Consider the following 22,248-nt stretch of genomic DNA (forward strand, 5'->3'; position numbering starts at 1 on the left):
CAAGATGGGTGAGTTTCTCCTGCAGACAGGTCAGTATTGACGAATTGGGCCGATATGTTTTTTTGTATGGTGTATTGGAGGGTAGATGTTGTATTCTGGCAAATATATACATACCCCCACCGTTTAAAATGGAGGTTGTGTATAAACTAATGGAATTCATTGGGGACAAAGAAGACGTCCCGGTTATAGCGCTGGGAGACTTCAATGAAGTTCTTGATGAAGAGATCGACAGGCTCCCCCGTAGGGTGCGGCCCAGGAATATGGGTGAAACTAGGTTGTGTTGCTTCTTGAAGGAAATAGGGTTAATGGATCTGTGGCGCAAGAGAAATCCGAAAGTTAAACAATATTCTTGCTTTTCAGGATCCTACGCTACCCTTTCTAGAATAGATCTGGTCCTAGGAAATGTAGAAATGGCACAAAATATAAGGGACATAGTATACATGCCCAGAGGGATCTCAGACCACTCATTGATAAGGGTGGTACTAAACACGGAGGAGAAGAGAACTCAAGCGGGTTGGAAGATTAGCCCATTTTGGTTTGAACTAATAAAGGATGTAGAGGAGGTCACGTCAAAACTACAAGAGTTCATAAGTTTCAATGTGGGTATCGCCCCAACTAGTGTAACTTGGGATGCTCTAAAGGCTTTCCTTAGGGGCATCCTGATCCAGCAGGTAGCAAGAATTAAGCGAAAATCTAGGATGTGGGAGGAGAATATTAGGAAGGAACTGATAGAGGCTGAAAATAATTATGTAAAAGATCCAACCCCAGAAAAACAAAAAATATGGTTAAATAAACAACAAGGGTATAAGATAGCAATTAAAAAGAAAGAAGCGAGTAAACGAATATTTCAGAACCAGCGCTACTTTGGGGAAGATGAGGGGGTGGGCAGATTGCTGGCTCAGCTGGTAAAAACAAATTCCCCTCCGTCTGTCATCTCTAGCATTAGAACTCCGAATGGGGCACTATCCCTAAGAGGGGAGGAGATAGTAGAAACCTTTGGAGATTATTATAGAGAGTTGTATCGTTCACAAGGAGTGGGGGAGGAAGGGGAAATGGATAGTTTTTTGGAGGGATTTGAAATGGTGACTCTCACTCAGGAGGAGAGGGAAGAATTAGATGCCCCGATAACCCTTGGTGAACTACAACAAGCAGTGGTCGAGATGGCTAATCAAAAGGCCCCAGGACCTGATGGGCTTCCGGTAGATATATATAAATATTATGGAGAGATGCTGCTTCCAGAGTTGTATATGACATTAAGAGGTGCAGCGGAGAAGGGGAAATTTCCTGTCTTGATGACAGAAGCAACTATTATTGTGATTCCCAAAGCAGAAAAGGACCCATTAGAGGTGGCCTCATACAGGCCAATCTCGTTATTGAACTCGGATGAAAACATTTTAGCCAAGGTATTATCAAATAGGCTGAATCAATTTATCACAAAGTTAGTACATCCAGACCAAACTGGATTCATTCTGGGAAGATCCACCAGTATGAACATTAGAAGGACTTTTTTAAATATGCAGACACCGTCAGAGAACATGGGGGCAAGAGCCATAATGTCCTTGGATGTAACTAAGGCTTTTGACAGCCTAGAGTGGAAGTAACTTTGGCGTGTGCTGGAGAAAATAGGATTTGGCCCCTCCTTTATTGGATGGATCAAAATGATGTACAATGCCCCTAGCTCCAGGGTAAGGGTCAATAGCAAATATTCTGAAAAGATTGAAATGAGCAGAGGGACAAGGCAAGGTTGCCCATTGTCTCCTCTGCTCTTTGCACTTGCTATGGAGCCATTGGCAATAGCTATTAGGGCAAACTCGGGGATAAAAGGATTCCAAAGGAAGGGGGAGAGACAGGAAAAGATCGCTTTATATGCGGATGATGTCCTCCTCTTTTTGGGGGATACTGGTCCGTCTCTGGAGCAGGCAGTCAGTCTAGTAGAAGGTTTTGGAAGGTTTACAGGGTTGGTTATAAACTGGGGGAAGTCTGAGCTGCTCCGGGTCGACCCCCTGGATGCTGCTGTTGCGCCGGGGGTGCCACAGGTGAAGGTGGTAGATGTTATGAAATATCTTGGTATATACTTGACAGCAAACCCTGACCAGTACATTAACAAAAACTTAATGCCACTTCTAAATAAATTTAAGCGAAAATGTGACGTCTGGAGCAGACTCCAGTTATCGGTGATGGGTCGTTGTAGTTTGATTAAGATGATATGGATGCCACAATTGCTATACGTCCTACATAATGCACCGGTATGGATATGCAAAAAAAAAAGCTTGAAACCCTCTTCCGGGAGCTTATCTGGAGGAAAGGTACGGCTAGGATCCGGCTCCAGACGTTGCAGCTACCAATAGACAGAGGGGGCCTGGCAGTGCCACACCCCAGGAACTATTATCTGGCGGCGCAGCTGCAGCATCTGGCGGGTTGTGACTCGGAACATGGAAGAAACCTAAAAGGAGGGATCATGACGATAGGAGCCTTACATGAATCCATAGCTGAGGTCTTGGAGGCAGACTCCTTCCAGTATAATAACTCTGTAACAAGGATGGTGGGTAAAGTATGGAAAACGGTAAAAATAATAATGGGGTACACAGGGTTGCCAGAATTTACGCCTCTATGGGATAATAAAAACTTACCGGAATTACTTTCAATTGGGAAGGTTAAAATATGGGAAAGGCAGGGCATAACTAAACTGATTCAACTATATGATGGTAATGTCTTAAAGACGTTCCTGGACATAAAAAAGGAATATGATATACCACAACAATCATTTTTTAGATATCTACAGTTGAGACACGCTTTAGCAGCACAGTTTGGGGTACATATGCCACTGTGGGATAAAACACCTCTACTTTGGAAGGTACTTACAATGGATAAGGTCAGTGGGTGTATATCAGTAGTTTATAATCGGCTATGTATGAATCTTAATCAGGAAATTGATCACCCAAACCTAAAGAGGAGGTGGGAAGAGGATATTGGGGAAATATCAGATGAGCAGTGGAGGAGAATAATGGAACTGGGGCCAATGACATTGGTTTCTCCCTCACAAAAAGTCTCACATCTGATGCTAGTACACAGGGCTTATTATACACCTAAGAGATTATATTTGTTTGGTAGGAAAACCGATGACAGTTGCCTTAGATGCCGGAGACAGGGAGACCTTATGCACATGGTGTGGCGATGTCGAAAGCTGTTTCGGTATTGGAGAGGTGTGGTGGAAACTATTAATAAAATCTTTGAGGTAGAATTGGAAATGGACCCGATACTTTGTGTGCTGGGCTATAGTAAGGAGCCGGGAGAACAAAAATGTACTACGGTGGCAGTTATACGCTGTCTATTTCAAGCGCGTAGAATAATTGCTCAAAGATGGCAGGCGGAGAGGGCCCCCTTGGTGAGTGAATGGACCCAAGCCATTAGTGAATTAATATGGAAAGAGAAGACAGTATACCGTATATACTCGAGTATAGGCCGACCCGAATATAAGCCGAGGCCCCCAATTTACCCCCAAAAAAACTGGCAAACTTATTGACTCGTGTATAAGCCGAGGGTGAGACATGCCTGTCCATCCCTGTGTGTGTGTCCGTCCCTGTGTGTCCGTCCATCCCTGTGTGTCCGTCCATCCCTGTGTGTGTGTGTGTCCATCCATCCATCCATCCCTGTGTGTGTGTGTGTCCATCCATCCATCCATCCATCCCTGTGTGTGTGTGTGTCCATCCATCCATCCATCCCTGTGTGTGTGTGTCTCCATCCATCCATCCATCCCTGTGTGTGTGTGTCTCCATCCATCCATCCATCCCTGTGTGTGTGTGTCTCCATCCATCCATTCATCCCTGTGTGTGTGTGTCTCCATCCATCCATCCATCCCTGTGTGTGTGTGTCTCCATCCATCCATCCCTGTGTGTGTGTGTGTGTGTGTGTGTGTGTGTGTGTGTGTGTGTGTGTGTGTGTGTGTGTGTGTCCAGCCTACCTGTGTCCCGAGCCTGTGTCCCGAGCCTCCGTCCCGTGCCTTGCCTCCTTGCCTCCGTCCCGTGCCGTGCCTTGCCTCCTTGCCTCCGTCCCGTGCCGTGCCTTGCCTCCTTGCCTCCGTCCCGTGTCGTGCCTTGCCTCCGTCCCGTCCCGTGCCGTGCCTTGCCTTGCCTCCGTCCCGTGCCTTGCCAGGATCGCCGCTCTTCGTCGGCGCCTCGGCGGCCATTCTAAAATTCAAAAGCCGCGCCTCCGCCTTCGCCTGTGATAGGCGGAACACTGAATTTCCCAGCAGCCTGTGTTCCGCCTATCACGGACATCGTCTCATCCTCGTACTACGGACGAGGATGAGACGATGTCCGTGATAGGCGGAACACAGGCTGCTGGGAAATTCAGTGTTCCGCCTATCACAGGCGGAGGCGGAGGCGCGGCTTTCGAATTGTAGTATGTCCGCCGTCTGTCTGCTCGATACGCTGATTGAGCAGTCAGACGGCGATGACTCGAGTATAAGCCGAGGGGGGCACTTTCAGCCTCAAAAAAGAGGCTGAAAATCTCGGCTTATACTCGAGTATATACGGTATGTAAAAAGGGGTAATTTTAGAGAGTTTGGGCCTTGGGTAAATGAGATGGGATATCCTATAGATTAGAAAGGAGCAGGAGAGAGAAAAGCTTAAATTTAAAAAAAGGCAAGGTAGACTCTAATCTAAGCTATCAGTAAATATCTTAAACGCAGCAAAAGAAAAAGTGTAGTAGAATTGCAATGCTAAAGAGGGAAGGTGGGTTTTTGAGAAGGGAGGGGGAGGAGGGAAGGGATAGGGATAAACCGACGATAAGTAAGGTAACACGGAATATAGAGGATAAGAATTATTGTAATGAGATATAAGTTTTGTAATAGTGATTTATTACTGCCTCTTTTTTTTTTCCCTTTTAAAAAAAATGATGTTAATGTGTATTGAGTATTATGATGTTTTGTAAATGTGAAGGAAAACGGAATAAAGAATATTAAAACTTAAAAAAAAAATTAAAAAATATTTATGCATACTTGCCCTCTCTTATTGCCTTAACTTATTTCTTACAAAGGCGATAGTGAGTTGATGATAAAGACACTGCATAACTGTCCACAGCCCTGATTATTTTCACCTTCCTAATTAAATCATTAACCTCCTCTTGCCTTTCTTTATTTAACTTATTATCCCCTTATTTGTCACAGACAAAAAAAAATCTGAATTGCCACACACACTCATTCTCCATGGATATTATCAAAATTTGACATATCAGAATTAACCACTTCCATACGTAATTGACTATAGTATCATGTTGCCACACAAGGAACCCAGGCTATATATTCAGGAACCCTTGGCCATTTACACAGTACTGACCATTTGTAGCTCCTGCCCTACCTGAAAACCCCTATTGCAACTTTTGAAAGTGAACAGACCAGTCTCTTCCTCCCCCGCCATGAGCGAGACATTGTGGCACCTTCGCCATTTTGTTTGATCAAACTGAAATTAACTTGTGGAGGTTGAAAAAATGGAAGGTATCTTGTGCAACTTGCCACTGCTTTTTGTAGAACCACTGATCCCTGTGTTTAAAAAGATCCCTATGATGCTTAGCCTTCTAACTGAAAAAAATTTTCCTTTGCATTCCTAACCCTAATTTAAACATGTTGCCCTCAATTGAAAGCTGCCTGGCACCTGGTAAATCAAGGTAAACAAACCCTAGCTACCGATGCCCTCTGTGCACTTGGACTGAAAGCGTAGTTCTACTCATTTTTGTGTTTATTAAAAGTCAACAGCTACAAAAAGTGTATCTGCTGACTTTTAATAAACACACACTCGCTTCACACTCACGATCCAGCAATGTGGCCGCCCCGACACTCGGTTCTCTCTAGCGCTGGCATCACAAGTGTGGGGACCCGGTTGAGACAGCTTGCATCTTCCCAGCCCGGTGCGAGTTTCACGCTGCACCTCCTCAATGGCTGGGCAATCTTTTGGAACCTGTGACGTGTCCTAGAAGATTGCAGGGAGAGAGGGGGAAAGGAGAACTTCTTAAGTCGCCTAGGTGGCCCGAGCGGAAGTGGGAGCTGGATACCTGTCAAAACTAGGTACCCACTCCTCTCCCCCCTTAATACATTTTTTTTTAAAATCGAGAGCAAGTGGGGGAGGGTGTGGGGATGACTTACAAATTAAAGCCTTACTCCAGCGAACACTTTTTAAGCAGTTACAGCAGCGTTTTCTTTTTCAGGATTTTAACCCTTGTAAGCCCTTGTACACACGGTCGGAGATTCCGACGGAATATGTCCTATCGGACCCTTTTGTCGGATAATCCGACTGTTTGTGGTCTCCATCAGACTGTTTCAGTCGGAGTATCAGACGGACCAAGTTTTCCAACTTGTCCGTAAAATTTTCCGACAAAATGCTCCCATCGGACATACTCCGATCATGTGTAGCCTACTCCGACTGGCAAAGTGCCACGCATGCTCAGATCAAATTCCTAGACCAAAGCTATTGGCTACTAGCCTGAACGTAATCCTGTCATAACGAAATAATGTCATCACATTATGTACAATCGGAATTTTCCGACAACTTTGTCCGACCATATGTATGCAACAGTTTCGGACAAAATCCAACGGATTTGGTTGTCAGAATGTCCGACCGTGTGTACAAGGGCTAAGTGTTTAATGTTTAATCTCAACCCTCTAACTGCCACTTTTGATGGACATGTCTGTTAAAGGACGTAAAATAACAACCAAACTGTCAGAATCAACAGGGAATAAAACGATGTACAGAGAGGACTCAGAAAAACAAAGACAGCTGTGTTAAAGTGATTGTAAACCTCAGTCATGAAATGTGAACTGAGCACATACTGTATATATGTAGGGTTTACCTGTCTCTCTCCAAAGCTCTAAGTGTAGTTTCTTTCTGGTGCTTTGTCTCTCTGTTTTCAGCATGAGTTACTTCTGAGAAGTTTTCCTGACACATGAGATAAATTTGTTACTGGGAGGGAAATAAGCACACAGTTTGTCTTTGCAGAATACAGCTCTGCATGTTCCTTAATTCCTCTACCTATGTGGAAGGTGGTGGTATCTCTTTCCTACAGTCAGTTCTCAGTGTATAAGAGCTATAACTGTAGCTCTCCATCCCCTCCTCTGTATTCCTCACAGACGAGGAAGAATTTTATCACAATTGTGCTCTTTTGAAGGGTTGTAGACAAGATAAGACTGCAGTTAAACAAGTAAAAGTTATGTAGGAGGATTTGTTTTTAATCTCTGTGTATCACCTGAGGCTATTCACTTAACTGGGTACATGAGAGGGTTTACAACCATGTTAATGCTATTGACAGACTGCATGATATACATCATCTTTCCTTTTTTGCCCATAGTTCCACTTTAACCCCAATGACTTAGTGACCATTGAAGCCAATCAATTTAACGGCAATGCAACTATTATTTTAGACACAGGTGACAGCATTTCATAACAGGTTTAATTTAAAGCTGAACTCCAAGCACGTATAAAAACACAATTTAGTCCAATGATGCATACATTGAATTATTACATGTATTTAAATAAATCTAGTACAAATTCTGGAAAATGTATATATATCGTCTATAATCCTCTGAAAAGCAGCAGGCAGATTGGAGGGGGGGGGGGGGGGGGGGCAGAACTCTGAAACAGTCATAGCCCTAATCATTTTGTACAGTGCCTTCTATCCGAACCTTCTGGATAGGGAAGCACAAAAATGACTTTGTAAGTGTGCTTCTGCTCACTTACATGTATGTCGTGTATGTAGTCAGTAGGCTGGATTGGGTAATGCGACAGGTAGTGTTGCTTAACTGCAGTAGAGAGAAATAGACCTGGTGTTTTTTTCTGGCAGAATACAAGACTGGCTGAGCAAAATTTGAAAAGCTTTGGTAGGTAAACCAGACCACATATCTGTATTTTAACTGTGTATTTACCTGTTTGCCTGGAGTTTTGCATTAAAAACTTTCTGCTGTGTTTTATGTAGTAGTAATTAATAATTTTTTCTCTTTTTTTCTCATAGAAATCTCAACGACAAAGTCACAGAGCTGGAAATTAAACTGAAAAAACTTCAGGAAGAACTCAGGAAGGTGAGAAATTGAATGTAATATAAGATGTTATACCCTAAAAACTGCTCAAGCCAGACTGCTACAAAAATGTAGGTTGGTTTTAGTGCTGTGCTCTGTGGTTCCTCCTGGCAGCTACTAGCAAATATAAAAGCAACCCTCTAAATACTGGGACTTTATGCAGCAAAATGTCCAAGAAGCCATGTAGTAATGATTAAAACATATGATAAAAGAGCATGCAGCAAAAAATACATTTGATGGTAACTGATATCAAACAGAGAGGTTCTAGAGTTTAGACAAGTATAATGGAACCTATTGCCCATGTGACATCTGATGACACCCGAAGCGTTTTGAGGCAAAGTCTCTAGGATGCAGACAGGCAGGTTGAAAAATCTTTTTGTATACAAAGTTGTAAATGCTAAGGAAACATATATTGTTATATACCAATAATGACTAACCCATTGTGGAATATCCGATAGGTGTAGGCAGTTACTAAGCATAAAAAACAGGTATGTCTAAGGATGCTGCTGTGAAATGGGTGCCACTGTATATGACATCCATACAATCCAAAATGCCTTAACCACTGGAGTCACCAAGACACGAGCCAATGTATATGAACAAATAAATAGCTATAAATAAGAAAAAAAAAACGATGTATTGCATTTACATGGATACTAAAACCATGAGGTAATATCTGTAATGGAATTGTGTATCCTACAAAAATAGACCACAAGGCAAGCAAGATCCATCAGAGACAATTTAGTCCAAAGCGAATTTAAAACAACAGGTAGAAAAGATCCCTGTAAATGTTCTGGCACCTTTAAATGTGGCAGCTGTAATTACTGCCAATATATAAACACCAATAAATCCTGTAGAGTAACAAATGGAGAAAAATATAGGCCTAAACATTATGCCAATTTTAGGACATATGAGTATTTCACTGATATTTGTTGTTTAATTTTGTCTAGTATATTTGTTTTCTAATGAATTCCAAATTTTCAGAACTATTCCAATTTGGATCAGTCAAAAAATAATAAATTCAAATTCTGTGTGAAGAATATCTGGTTGTTAAGGAGCAGGCCGGGAAGCCGGCCGCTGCATTCCTTAGCAACCCATGACACATCAACTGTCAGCAGGCTTCCCAATCGACAGCTGAAATGTAAGCAAAAGAATGCCGACAATAGAAAATTCCAAAAAAACAGCAAGGGGTTCCCCCAATCCATACCAGGGCCTCAGGGTCTTAAGGGGAACCCCATGCCAAAATAAAACACAATACCAGGCCACAGCCACATGCCCTCAACATGGGGGTGTTTTGGGGCAGGGGGCATGCCCCTCCATGTGAATGAGTATGGCCCATTCACAAAAAAGTGTAAAAAGTGAGTAAAGACACAAAACAACTCCTTTATAAAAAAATTACATTTTTTTAAATAACTAAGGGGCGGGATCACCCAATGATATCACGTAGACGTAGGAACAGGCAGGCAGGGAGCCTTCGACGAGAACAGATTTTTTTTTTTTTTTTTGGGTGCAACGGTCATCGTGATTGATAGTAAATCTACATCAGGGGACATTGTTTTTGATTTTTAATAAAGGAATTGTCAAAAACTTGTGTTGTGTCTTTACTTACTTTTTTGGTCTTTACACGACTTTTTTTGGTGAATGGGTAAAGGTACTACATACTCCATAATCATTCACATGGGGTGGGTGGGATCTGGGTGCTCCCTTGTTAAAGGGGACTTCCAGATTCTGATAAGCCCCGTGCCTGCAGACCCCCACAACCACCGCCCAGGGTTGTGGGAAAGAGGCCCTTGTCCCCATCAACATGGGGATAAGGTGCTTTGGGGTGGCCCAAAGCCAAAGCTTTCCCCCCATGTTGGCCCAAAGGGCCTGACAGCAGGCTGACAACTGATGAGTCAGGACGCAGCAGCCGACTTCCCTTCTGTACAAGTTAGCCTGCTTCTCCTCCCTATCTGCTGGTCCATATCTCCCTCTGAACTACCCTCCTCTTCCTCTCTTGTGGGTACCCACGTGACATCACTAGACACGTCATCATCGACATCACCTTCCCCACCGCTATAATTAGAGATCTCGCAGTAGGCAGCAACACCGGGGACCAACCTCCTCCTTGGGCTGATCTGGGTACTGTCATCAGACTGCTGAGTGGCGGTTGTTGCTACCTCCTCTTCCTGATCCAATGCCAAGAGTGGCTGCGCATCAGCAATGTCTTGTGATGGATTGAAAAATAATTCCTGTGACTCAAGTGGAGGGTATATGGTGGTGTTGGTGGTGTTGGTGGTAGTGTCTTTGGGGGTGCACACAGCAGAGAGTGAAGAAGAGGGTGCAGATCGAGAGGATGAGGATGGTGCAGAAGAGTAGGGCTGAATGAGCCACTCAACCAAGTCTGGTGCGTCCTTTGACGTAATCGCACGCACCTTCTGCAATTTGCCACTTTGGCTCAAGCCTGTTGCTCCTGCCCTACCCTTACCACCCCCACTTCCTCTGCCTGTCATTTTTTAAATTATCCTGTCACAAAAGTCTCTAGAGAAGTACAGAATCTATGTGGAAGAAGGTATATAACACCCCGCTTCAATCTGTCGTTTTGGGGGGCCACTGGTCTATCACACCAGTTATAATACTTTTTTCTAATTGCGTTTGTCACTCTTTGTAGTACAGTGGAAATGCACTATACTATGCTTTCTATATGTGCAAGTATTTTATACGTGTATTACACCCCTATATACTGCACACCAAAAAGTACACCTATACCGGTCCTTAAAAGAACCTTTGTGGACCTAATAGTAGCTACCTAGTAGCTAGTGAATTGCTCCAAAAACCAAACTGTCCCTCCCTACACTGAGAAACGACAGCTGCAGAATCGGTCAGCAGCACTGCATGCAGTGCAGTATAATATGCTTTCTATATTTGAAAGAAAGCATATTATACGTGTACAACCCTATATACTGTACACCTATACCAGTCTTTAAAAGGACCTTTGTGGACCTAATAGCTAGTGATTTGCAGACTGTCCCTGCTCCAAACACCAAACTGTCCCTCCCTACACTGATAAAAGACAGCTGCAGAATTGGTCAGAAGCACTCAGCAACACAGCAGTCAGCAGTGCACCATAATATACTTGAAAGAAAGTATAGTATAGGTGTATTACAACCCTATATACTGTACACCTATACCAGTGCTTAAAAGGACTTTTGTAGACCTAATAGTAATAGCTAGTGATAGACTGACTGTCCCTGCTCCACACAGCGTCCTTTCCCTACACTGACAAAAGACAGAATGTAAAATGGCCGCCAGATCAGGTCTAATTATAAGGTAGGGGGTATGTCCAATTGTCCATGTGCTGAAATGTCTCAATTGGCTGTCCTGTACCCCATAATGCCAGATGAGACATTGTGTTCTTCCCAATGTAAACAAATATGGCCGCCGCGAACAGCGCCAGAAGTCCGCCGGTTTGGCGAATCGCGAACGAGCAAAATTTGCAGCGAATCGACCGCTGGGCGAACCACAAGGCCATCTATAGCTGATAATCACACATAGACAACATTTGTTTAATCTTGGATAGATTTGTTATGTTATTAATTTTGTTTTGTTGATTGGTTTTGGAATTAGTTTAGTTTCATAAAATTTTGTTTTGTTTATTCATTTTCAGAACGAAGAAGATAAAATTTTAGGTACAAAACCGCTTTAAGGGCTTAGAAATTAAGCCTAAAGTAGTGAACAGCAGATGGTCAGGGTCATTCAGGTGTATCCCATGAATAGGGATGAGCTTTGTGTTCGAGTCAAACATATGTTCGACTCGAACATCGGCTGTTCGCCTGTTCGGCGAATTCCGAATGTTATGGGCCGTTCGCGCCAAATTCATGTGGCGCTCACGGCCCACAATGCACTGTGATGGCGCTGTGCATTGCTGGCTCATGATTGGCCAAGCATGCACTGTGACCCCGCATGCTTGGCCAATCACAGCGCCGGCAGCGAGGAGAGCCATGATTGGCCACAGGCAGGATGCCTGTGGCCAATCATAGCGCAGGCTGTGTAGTACACGCCCCACACTATATAAGGCCGCCAGCGCGGCAGCCTTGTGTAGTGTGTTGGCGTCTGAAGCAGTTAGTGGGTGTTCTGTGTACCTTCAACACAGTATACACCGATCGTTATCGGCCGATTTTTTCGTTCTTGCTCTTCTGTAGTGGTTGTTGTCTGCGTGCCCTGACCGCAGTATACACCGCAGAGCTCCGCCTGTGCAGGGCGCTGCCTCTGCGCGTTATTCTAAAAGTTCTTTGGTGTGGGCCTTTTTTGAGACGAGTGCATCAGATCGCACCACTGCTATTTGCAACATATGTCTCAAGCGTATCTCGCGTGGCCAAAACATCAGCCGCTTGGGCACCACATGCTTGACCAGACATATGTTGACCTGCCATGCAACTCGTTGGCAAGCGCACCTCAAAGACCCACACCAAAGAACAAAGCGGACCTCTCCTTTCTCCTCATCAGCTGGGATCTCCAACCCCACTAGGCCTTCAGTCCTCTCTGAAACCTGCTCTGAGAGGAATGAAGGTGTAGAATTAGGTGTGTCACAGCCAAGTGCTTCCGGGCACTCTGCTAGCAGTACACCTACGTCCGATTATAGCAGGCAAATGTCCCTGCCCCAGCTGCTGGACCGGCGAAAGAAGTTCACTCCCAGCCATCCACATGCCCAGTGGTTGAATGCTAGCACTTCAACTGCTGCCTTTTCAGTTGGTAGATTTGGCCCCCTTCCATGAGTTTGTACAATGTGCGGTTCCTCAGTGGCAGGTCCCCAAATGCCACTTTTTCTCACGGAAGGCGATTCCGGCTCTCTACCGGCATGTGAAAGGCAATGTCCTTGCCTCGCTGGACAGGGCGGTCAGCGGTAAGGTGCATATTACCGCTGACTCATGGTCCAGCAGGCATGGACAGGGACGTTACCTGTCTTTCACGGCCCATTGGGTCACTCTTCTGGCAGCTGGGAAGGATGCAGGACAAGGTGCAGTAGTGTTGGAGGTTGTTCCGCCACCACGCCTCCAAAATGCTACTATTGGTTGTGACACACCTCTCTCCTCCACCCCCTCCTCTTCTTCTTCCTCCATGGCCTCTTCCAGTGCTCTGTCCTCAGAACCAGCGGTGCTCCGTAGGCCTTCCAGGGGCTACGCAAGTACGCAGGCAAAACGATGCCATGCCGTGCTTGCGCTGGTTTGTTTGGGGGACAGGAGCCACACTGGGGCGGATGTTTTGTCAGCTCTGCAGGGGCAGGCCGAGAGGTGGTTGACGCTACGCCAGCTTAAGCCAGGAATGGTGGTTTACGACAATGGCACCAACCTCCTCTCCGCCCTCCGACAGGGACAACTGACCCATGTGCCCTGTGTAGCTCACGTCCTTAACCTGGTGGTGCAGCGCTTCTTGGGCAGGTACCCGGGCTTACAGGATGTCCTGAAGCAGGCCAGGAAAGTCTGTGTGCGTATTTCCGCCGATCATTTAATGCCTGTGCTCAGCTGGCTGAGCTCCAAAAGGAGTTGAACCTGCCCAAGAACCGCCTTATATGTGACATGCCCACCAGGTGGAACTCAACGTTGGCCATACTGCAGCGGCTGCACACGCAGCAGAGGGCCATCAATGAGTACCTGTGCGACTACGGCACCAGGACAGGGTCAGGGGAGCTCAGTTTTTTCTCACCACCAGTGGGGCATGATCAGGGATGCATGCACTGTCCTGTCACCGTTTGAGGAGGCCACAAGGATGGTGAGCAGTGACAGTGCATGCATCAGTGACACTGTACCTCTTGTCCACCTCTTGGAGCATACGCTGCGTGGAATAATGGACAGGGCACTTGAGGCAGAACAGAGGCAGGAAGAGGAGGACTTCCTTGCCTCTCAAGGCCCCCTTTATCCAGACAGTGTTCCTGCTGTGCCACCCATCACACAGGAAGAGGATGAGGAGGAGGAGGATGATTGTGTCAGCATGGAGGTGGAGGCTGGCACTCAGTATCAGCAGCAGCAGCAGTCTTGTAGGGATGATTTTCAGTCCCAAGAAACCCGTGGACTTGTACGTGGCTGGGAGGAGGTAGCTGCAGATCACATTGTCCTTAGTGACCCAGAGGACTCCGGACCGAATGCCTCAGCTAACCTACGCTGCATGGCCTCCCTGATCCTGCAAAGCCTGCGGAAGGATCCTCGTATTCTTCGGATCAAGGAGAGGGACCATTACTGGCTGGCCACTCTCCTTGATCCACGGTACAAGGGTAAGGTTGCCGACCTTATCTTGCCATCGCAGAGGGAGCAGAGGATGAGACATCTCTGGGAGGCCTTGCAGAAAGGTCTGTGCAACGCGTTCCCAGAGACTGGGAGGTTACAAACTCCTGGTCCTGCACAACGTGTTGCTGAGGCATCGGTCAGAAGGAGCGGTGGAGAAGGTGGCCGTCTGACCGATGCTTTCAGACAATTTTTTAGTCCGCAGCCCCAAGGTATGATTGGTTCCAGCAACCATCGCCAGCGTCTGATTTACATGGTGCAGGAATACCTAGGGGCAAGGTCAGACTTGGACACCTTTCCCACCGAAAATTCTCTGGCTTACTGGGTCTTGAGGATGGATCACTGGCCAGAGCTTGCACAGTATGCAATTGAGCTACTGGCCTGTCCTGCATCCAGCGTTCTTTCGGAACGCACCTTCAGTGCTGCTGGTGGCTTTGTTACCGATCACAGGGTGCGCCTGTCCACCGAATCAGTTGATCGACTGACCTTCATCAAGATGAATCAGTCTTGGATCACCCACAGCTACCAAGCACCTGAAGCTGATGTAACCGAATAATTTTTTTTGAAACTGCCTATGCTGATGCTGAGTGACTGTCCTGTTATGTTGATTGTCTATCCTCTTCCTCCTCCGCTGATATGTTGGAAGAACATTTCTGGTTCTGGGTGATGCCATCAGCCCAATTTTTCTGCCCCTGTTTAACAGGGGCATTTAATTACAATTTTTGATGCAATGCTTTGCAGCAGGGCTAATTCCTGCACTAAAACTAGAGTATATGGGAGAGGTTGCAATGTCGTGGCACCAGCACCAGTGCCTAAGGCCCAATTTTTCGGCCCCTGTTTAACAAGGACATGTAATTACAATTCTTGATATAAAATTTCACAGGAGGGCCCATTCCTGTGCCCACCCAGAGTAACTGTGAGGACTTATAGTGTTGTGGCACCAGCACCACAACCACCAAAGGTCAATTTTTCTACCACTGTTCAACAATGGCATGTAATTACAATTCTTGATATAATCGTTCACAGCAGGGCGCTCCAGCGCCCACCAAGAGTCACTTTGAGGGCTTACAATGTTGTGGCAAAACCAACACCTTGTTCCGCCATTTCTGCAGAGCATATAGGGCAGGCCCCTACTTTCAAACATCCAACTTACAAACATCTCCTACTTGCAAACGGAAGGAGACAACAGCAAGTGAGATGAAAAAAGATGGACGACAAAACAAATTATACAGGGGTGATAACCTTTCCCTATGTTTTCCAAAAAGCTTAAAAATAGTTTTTTTGACTGGAGCTACACTTTAAAAATGTACCAGTTGAAAATTACAAACAGATTCAACTTAACACAACAAACCTACACAGTCCCTGTCTTGTTTGCACCGCCTGTATACTGCTGTTCTGAGTATATAGGGCCTGGGGGCCACACGCATTTCCTTTTTTTAATATGGGTACGGGGTTCCCCTTAATATGCGTACAAGACCCAAAGGGGCTGATAATGGGCAGGGAGGGCTACCCATGCCATTTTTCTCAATGATTTTCAACCATATTGCAGGAACCAGATATAACATTAAAACCGCAAGCAGTTTTAAATTATGTTATTTCCGTTAAATTTCATTTTGTGCAGGGACTGTTCTAAACACGGGAAACACGTGGCACTTCACAGGCATACTACAGACACCCCCCAGGCATGATATTTAAAGGAATATTTACTTTTTTTTCAGTTTAATCATCATTAAAATCAGTGCTCCCGCCAAAACTGCCATTTTTAAAAAACATTTTAGGCATTGACCCATGTCTCCTGGGGCAGGAGCCAGGTCCCCAAACCCTTTTTAGGACAGCATCTTGCATATTAGCCGTTAAAATTAGCACTTTTAATTTCGAACGTTCGAGTCCCATAGACTGTAATGGGGTTCTAAAGTTCGTACGAATTTGGGGTCCGTTCGAAAGTTCTGGTGCGAACTGAACCGGGGGGTGTTCGGCTCATCCCTACCCATGAATGTACTGGCTGCTGTATACTGATACTCCACACTGGTCACCTCACCTTGTGATTACCTACCATAAGGAGCTGTCTTTCGGTGGATGGGTGTATAACATCACTTTCTGATATGGACACTGATCTATAGTGCATTACTGGACACTGAAGTGGATTGAATTGCTTATCTATTTATGTAGTTTTACAGCATTTAATTCACTTATTTCCTTTGTCTTTTTCTTTTCGCACCTTATGTGGCATTAACTTGCTTTGCTAGTAGTATGTCCATAATTAGTGCTGTCAATGCTCGCAACATATCACAAAGTCTACTTTGCTTCTGTACCTGGGAAATGCCTGGAGCAGCATCTCAAAGTATATCTCAATCTGGTTAAGAAACCCTCTGCATTGAACTGGACTGCCCCCGAATCGCTGGGGAAGTGGAGCGGAACCAGACATACCTCTTATAGAGGTAGTACTCGATGCGGGTGCCTGCACAGAGACTGGAGCAGCAGCAGGGACAGCCTGTGACACCGTTTATTCTGGAGCAGCCACAGTGGGAGGGTCCAGGGGAGCAGAGAGAATAAGAAGCGTCCATAATGCTATGACAAACTGACCCATGCGGTGATTCTGCTCATCCAACCTGGAAAAAATATTAGCAGCAAGTGGATTGCCTGCATCTTCTGAATTCATGGCCTTCGCCTACTGTCAAGAACCATGAATCAGACAGAGACAGAGGCAGAAAATGCAGTAAGAAAACATTACACCATTTAATATAGTGGTAAAAATTGTACAAATAGTAAATGTAGTCAAAACATTGGGTAGTTAGAACAAGCCAGGAAATCAAGGAGCCAGAGATCAGCATAGTCAGAGCAGCAGACAGGATCAGGAACCAGAAGGGACGTTAGCCAGGCAAGTCTTCAGCAGGAACCCAACAGAGAGTCTCTAGATATGTTGACCAATGCGAAGGCAGGGGAGATCTAATCCAGGCAGCTTTAATAGCCAGCAGGGCTTGTTAATGAGCAGGATATGATCACCAGGTGAGTCACTGTGGAAGGATGAGTACTGGTAATTAACCGACAGCTTAGCAACCTGAGCTCTGAGAAGGGAGGACTAATCCTAACCCTGACAGAACTACAATAGTTTTACCATAAATTAGACGTTTATATCTTTTATATGCGGTCAAATCTCTATACAACTAAAGAAAAAGAGTCCCCCCCTCATGCAGAGGTTGCATAAGTATATTACAGAACATTCTGTAGCTATTGCCTTTGGACCTACTTGTTGCTATGTATGATGCCTACTGTATGTATATATATGTGTTTTAATGAGATATGACTTTCATTCTTAAGGCGCATACACATGATCTGACTTTTTGACAACAAACATGCAAATTCGTTATTTTAAGTCAACATCCAACCATGTATACACTCCATCGGACAAACTTTTTCAGTTTTCATTGGACAAATATTGGCTGTGTGAACAGACAAACTTTTCGACAACATAAGTCCGATGGAGCAAAGTCCGATCGTGTGTACAGAAAACCATCGGACTTTACAAGCACGCATGCTCAGAACCAATGCAAAAGATCAGACAACAATACAGAAGTTGACCAAAGGTGGCGGTAAAGAGCAGAAAAAACATGTGATTTGGTGGAAGTTGGCTGAAAAAGTCAGATCATGTGTATGCTTAACAAGTTTGCGGCCAATGGTCGAAAAAGTCGGATCGTGTTACATAGTTAGTCAGGTTGAAAAAAGACACAAGTCCATCTAGTCCAACCACAAAAAAAAATTATAATAATATCATACAATCCCATATACCCAATTCTATACCCACAGTTGATCCAGAGGAAGGCAAAAAAAAAACAGAAGAGCATGATCCAATTTGCTAAAGCAGGGGAAAAATTCCTTCCTGATCCCCCGAGAGGCAATTGGATTTTCCCCGGATCAACTTTACATATAAATGTTAGTACTCATTTATATTATGTACACTTAGGAAATAAACCAGGCCTTTCTTAAAGCAATCTACTGAGCTGGCCAGAACCACCTCTGCAGGGAGTCTATTCCACATTTTAACAGCTCTTACTGTGAAGAAACCTTTCCGTATTTGGAGATGGAATCTCTTTTCCTCTAGACGTAAAGAGGGCCCCCTTGTCCTCTTTGTTGACTGTAAAGTGAATAACTCAACACCAAGTTCACTATATGGACCCCTTATATATTTTTACATGTTGCTCATATCCCCCCTTAATCTCCTCTTATCAAGAGTGAATAAATTCAGTTCCTCTAATCTTATCAGTTTGGTTGCCCTTCTCTGCACTTTCTCCAGTTCCCCAATGTCCTTTTTGAGAACTGGTGCCCAAAACCGATCTGCATATTCCAGATGAGGTTTTACTAATGATTTAAACAGGGGCAAAATTATATCTCTCTCTCTCTCTGGAGTCCATACCTCTCTTAATACAAGAAAGGACTTTGCTCGCTTTGCAAACCACAGCTTGGCATTGCATGCTACTATTGAGCTTATGATCTTCCAAAAACCCCAGATCCTTCTCCACTTTGGATCCCCCCAATTGTACTCCCCCCTAAAATGTATGATGCATGCATATTCTTAGCCCCCAAGTGCATAACTTTACATTTTTCAACATTAAACCTCATCTGCCACATAGTCGCCCAATTAGACAGAGCATTGAGTTCAGCTTGTAAATTGGAGACATCCTGTAAGGACATTATTCCACTGCCTAGCTTGGTGTCATCAGCAAAGACAGAAATGTTACTTTTGATCCCAGACCCAATATCATTTATAAAGATATTAAAAAGTAAGGGTCCCAGCACTGAACCTTGGGGTACACCACTGATAACCTAAGACCATTCAGAGTAAGAATCATTAATCACTACACTCTGAATGCTGTCTTTTAGCCAGTTTTCTATCCATTTACAAACTGATATTTCCAAACCTGTAGACTTTACCTTACAAATGAGCCATGTGTGCGGAACTGTATCGAACGCTTTTGCAAAATCCAAGTATACCACGTCCACCGACCACCCCTCTGTCCAAGGTTTTACTTGCCTCCTCATAAAAAGAAATCAGGTTTGTCTGACAACTTCTGTCTTTCATGAATCCATGCTGTCTGTTGCTTAAAATATTTTTTTCCTGCAAGAATTTGTCTATGTGGTCTCTCCAGTATCTTCCCAAATATAGAAGTTAAACTAACAGGCCTATAGTTACTTGGTTAAGACTTTGTTCTCTTTTTAAATATAGGCATCACATTGGCCCTGTGCCAATCCAGTGGTACTATTCCTGTCATTAATGAGTCCCTAAAAATTAGATACAATGGCTTTGAATTTACAGAGTTCAATTCTTTTAGGATCCGTGGATGGATGCCATCAGGTCCAGGTGCATTATCCACTTTTATTCTGTCCAAATATTTCTGGACCATGAGTATGAGGCTTTAGACTATATCCAAACTATACTGCAGAAATATCCCTGAGAATAGCACCAAGAAACTCCGAAATACGTTGGATATGCCTATGCAACCTCTGTATGTAGATATAAATAGTAATATTGTGTGATTTTGCAATGTGCAATCGTGCATCACATTTTTTATCATGTACAATTTTTGATACATTTTCCCAAAACTACAGCTTTTACATTTAAAGCGTAACTTCAGTAATTTTTTTAACTTTCCATTTATTAACTCTTCTGCCCTTGTTGTTTTAACTTTGGATAGTAAAACTTTTTTTTCTGCCAGTAAATTCCTTATACAGCCTACTTCCTGTTTCTTGTCGAGTAAAAAGCCTAGGCTTATGACATCATGCACAGCTCTCTTTCTCTCACTCTCGTGAGAGTTTGCCAGGAAGGGAGGGGGATGATTCATAATAGGGCCAATGAGAGCTGCAGGGCCGCAGAGCTGGAAATGTGCCTCTGTGTGTCTGTGTAAAACCAGGAAGTGAACAGACAGCAGCTCCAGCTGCCCACAGTTAAAAATGGTTTCAGCCAGACTTAGTGGAGGGAGATTTCTGCAGCATATTTGGCAAGTACAGAATCACAGTATATATAAAATAATATGCAAAGTGGTTGGAGGGAAGCTTCAGAATGGCAAAGATGTTTTTATTACAAATTATGTGAGAAGACTGCAATTCTTCTTTAAGTATATGTCAGCTGGGAAGTGTCAGTGTTTATGTCACACACCTTATGGCAGAGCCGTATAGCCCCGGCTCAGGGACCACTGATGTTGCAACAGAGGCCATGAGAGCGCGGTGAGGTAAAAGTGCCTGTAAGGCCGCGTACACACGCGGGGACTGTTCGCCCAACTTTGTCCGCTGAACAGTGTTTCCGCGGACAGTCCGCTCGTGTGTGGGCTTTCAGCGGACAGTTTCAGCGAACAGTCCACTGAACAAGGTTTTTCGGAATTTCCGAAAAACTGTCCGCTGAAACTTTGTTTCAGCGAACAGTCCCCTCGTGTGTAGGCTTGTTCGTCAAACTAAGTTCCGCGCATGCTCAGAAAGGATTTACACGCCGAAAGTTATAATGCAGTGTATAGGACGTCGTATTTTTCGTCCCGTCGTACGTGCCGTTCACGTCATCGCGCACGGTTTCAGCAAACTGTTCGTTCGTCGTGTGTGGCCATGTCCGTCCATGCTAATTTTGAGCGGACTGTTTGCTGAAACTGTTTGACGGACAAAGTTGGGCGAACAGTCCCCGCGTGTGTACGCGGCCTAAGATTTTCTGTTGGTCACAGGAATGCATGGCAGGTGTGTCACCAGAGTTGGGCTAGGAAGCTGAAACAGTGGATGGCAGCAAGAACAGCAGACCCACAGCTGTATAGGCAGTAGCTGGTAGCAGAATCGATCAGACTGATAGTACATACACAGCGCATGAAGGAACCAGCCTCACCAGGCACAATACAGAGCAGCATAGATGCATGACTGGATACAGGGTCAGACAAGCCACAGATGATCAGGCATAAAGATAAAATGGCAGGCAGAAAATTGTCAAGGTGCAGGCAGAGGTTGGCAACAAAATATCAGGCAGGTATGTAGAGATAAACAAAGTCTTAAGACAAGCTGAGGTCAGGACAAGGGAGAGCAAGAGTGGTCAGGATAAGCTGGGTTAAACACAGGAATCAAACACAGAGCACAGGAACATGGGTAAAGCTTCTCATCAGACAGTAAAAGACTAGTGCAGCTGCTGCATTTATATAGACCAGTGTTAATGGATAGCATGCGCGTGCATGCACATAGGCATTTACCTCTGCGTACAAATATTTGTTTGAATTGCATATTTGTGCCCCTGTGCCTGCTAAGACAGGCACTTGGAGGATCGCCCATGCGCATTCGCTTTTCCCTCATAGCTTCAACTACATTATGGCCAGCACATCCCTGACAGTTTATTTCTTGATTTTAAGGTGTGGGTGTTGTGTTTCCTGCTGACAATGGGGCCTAGCACAAGTATTTAAAAACTCTCAAACATTCACTACAATGTTTGGGGAGTTTTTACAGTGAAATATATACACTATATTGAAGTGTTTTTATTAAAAGCTGGCAGGTTTGGGTTCTCTTGACAAAGGTAAGCTTGTCAAGCTGAGTGTTGGCTTTCTGATGGAAGCAGCCCAATCACTTCCAAAACCCCCAGATGGTGCTGCTTCACTCGCCCCAACACACATACAACGACATACCTCTCCATCATGTAGTCTAGGCTCCTGAGTTCAATCTGTAGACTAGACACAGCCATGACAGATGTTAGTGTGTAGAGCGGAAGGAAATCAGCAAACATTTGATCGCTGATCATCCCTCCAGTAAATGAACCGGGAAGAGATGAGCATTTGTCACTTCTGGGTTCAGAGCTATAATTTTCCAGCTTCCGTGGTTGGGAAAGCAGCTAATCAAGTATGTGTATAAAAAGTGAAGTAGCGCTAGTTAAACCAATCTAGTAAACAGGTGAATAAATATCTGACCAATTGTCGACAAGGG

General features: G+C 44.6%; 1 protein-coding gene across 2 annotated transcripts in view; it reads left to right on the forward strand.

The window, feature by feature from the left end:
- Positions 1–22,248, forward strand: part of SIPA1 (signal-induced proliferation-associated 1) — a 494,221-nt gene that overhangs the window by 444,871 nt on the left and 27,102 nt on the right. For both annotated transcript variants that reach the window (XM_077456982.1, XM_077456990.1), the window contains one exon: positions 7,999–8,065. In XM_077456982.1, the coding sequence (XP_077313108.1) occupies positions 7,999–8,065 (67 nt within the window). The remainder of the gene's footprint in view (positions 1–7,998; positions 8,066–22,248) is intronic.

The sequence above is a fragment of the Lithobates pipiens genome, unplaced genomic scaffold, assembly GCF_037356315.1.
Source record: "Lithobates pipiens isolate NorthernLeopardFrog02 unplaced genomic scaffold, aLitPip1_a1.2 Scaffold_10, whole genome shotgun sequence".
Lineage (NCBI taxonomy): Eukaryota > Metazoa > Chordata > Amphibia > Anura > Ranidae > Lithobates > Lithobates pipiens.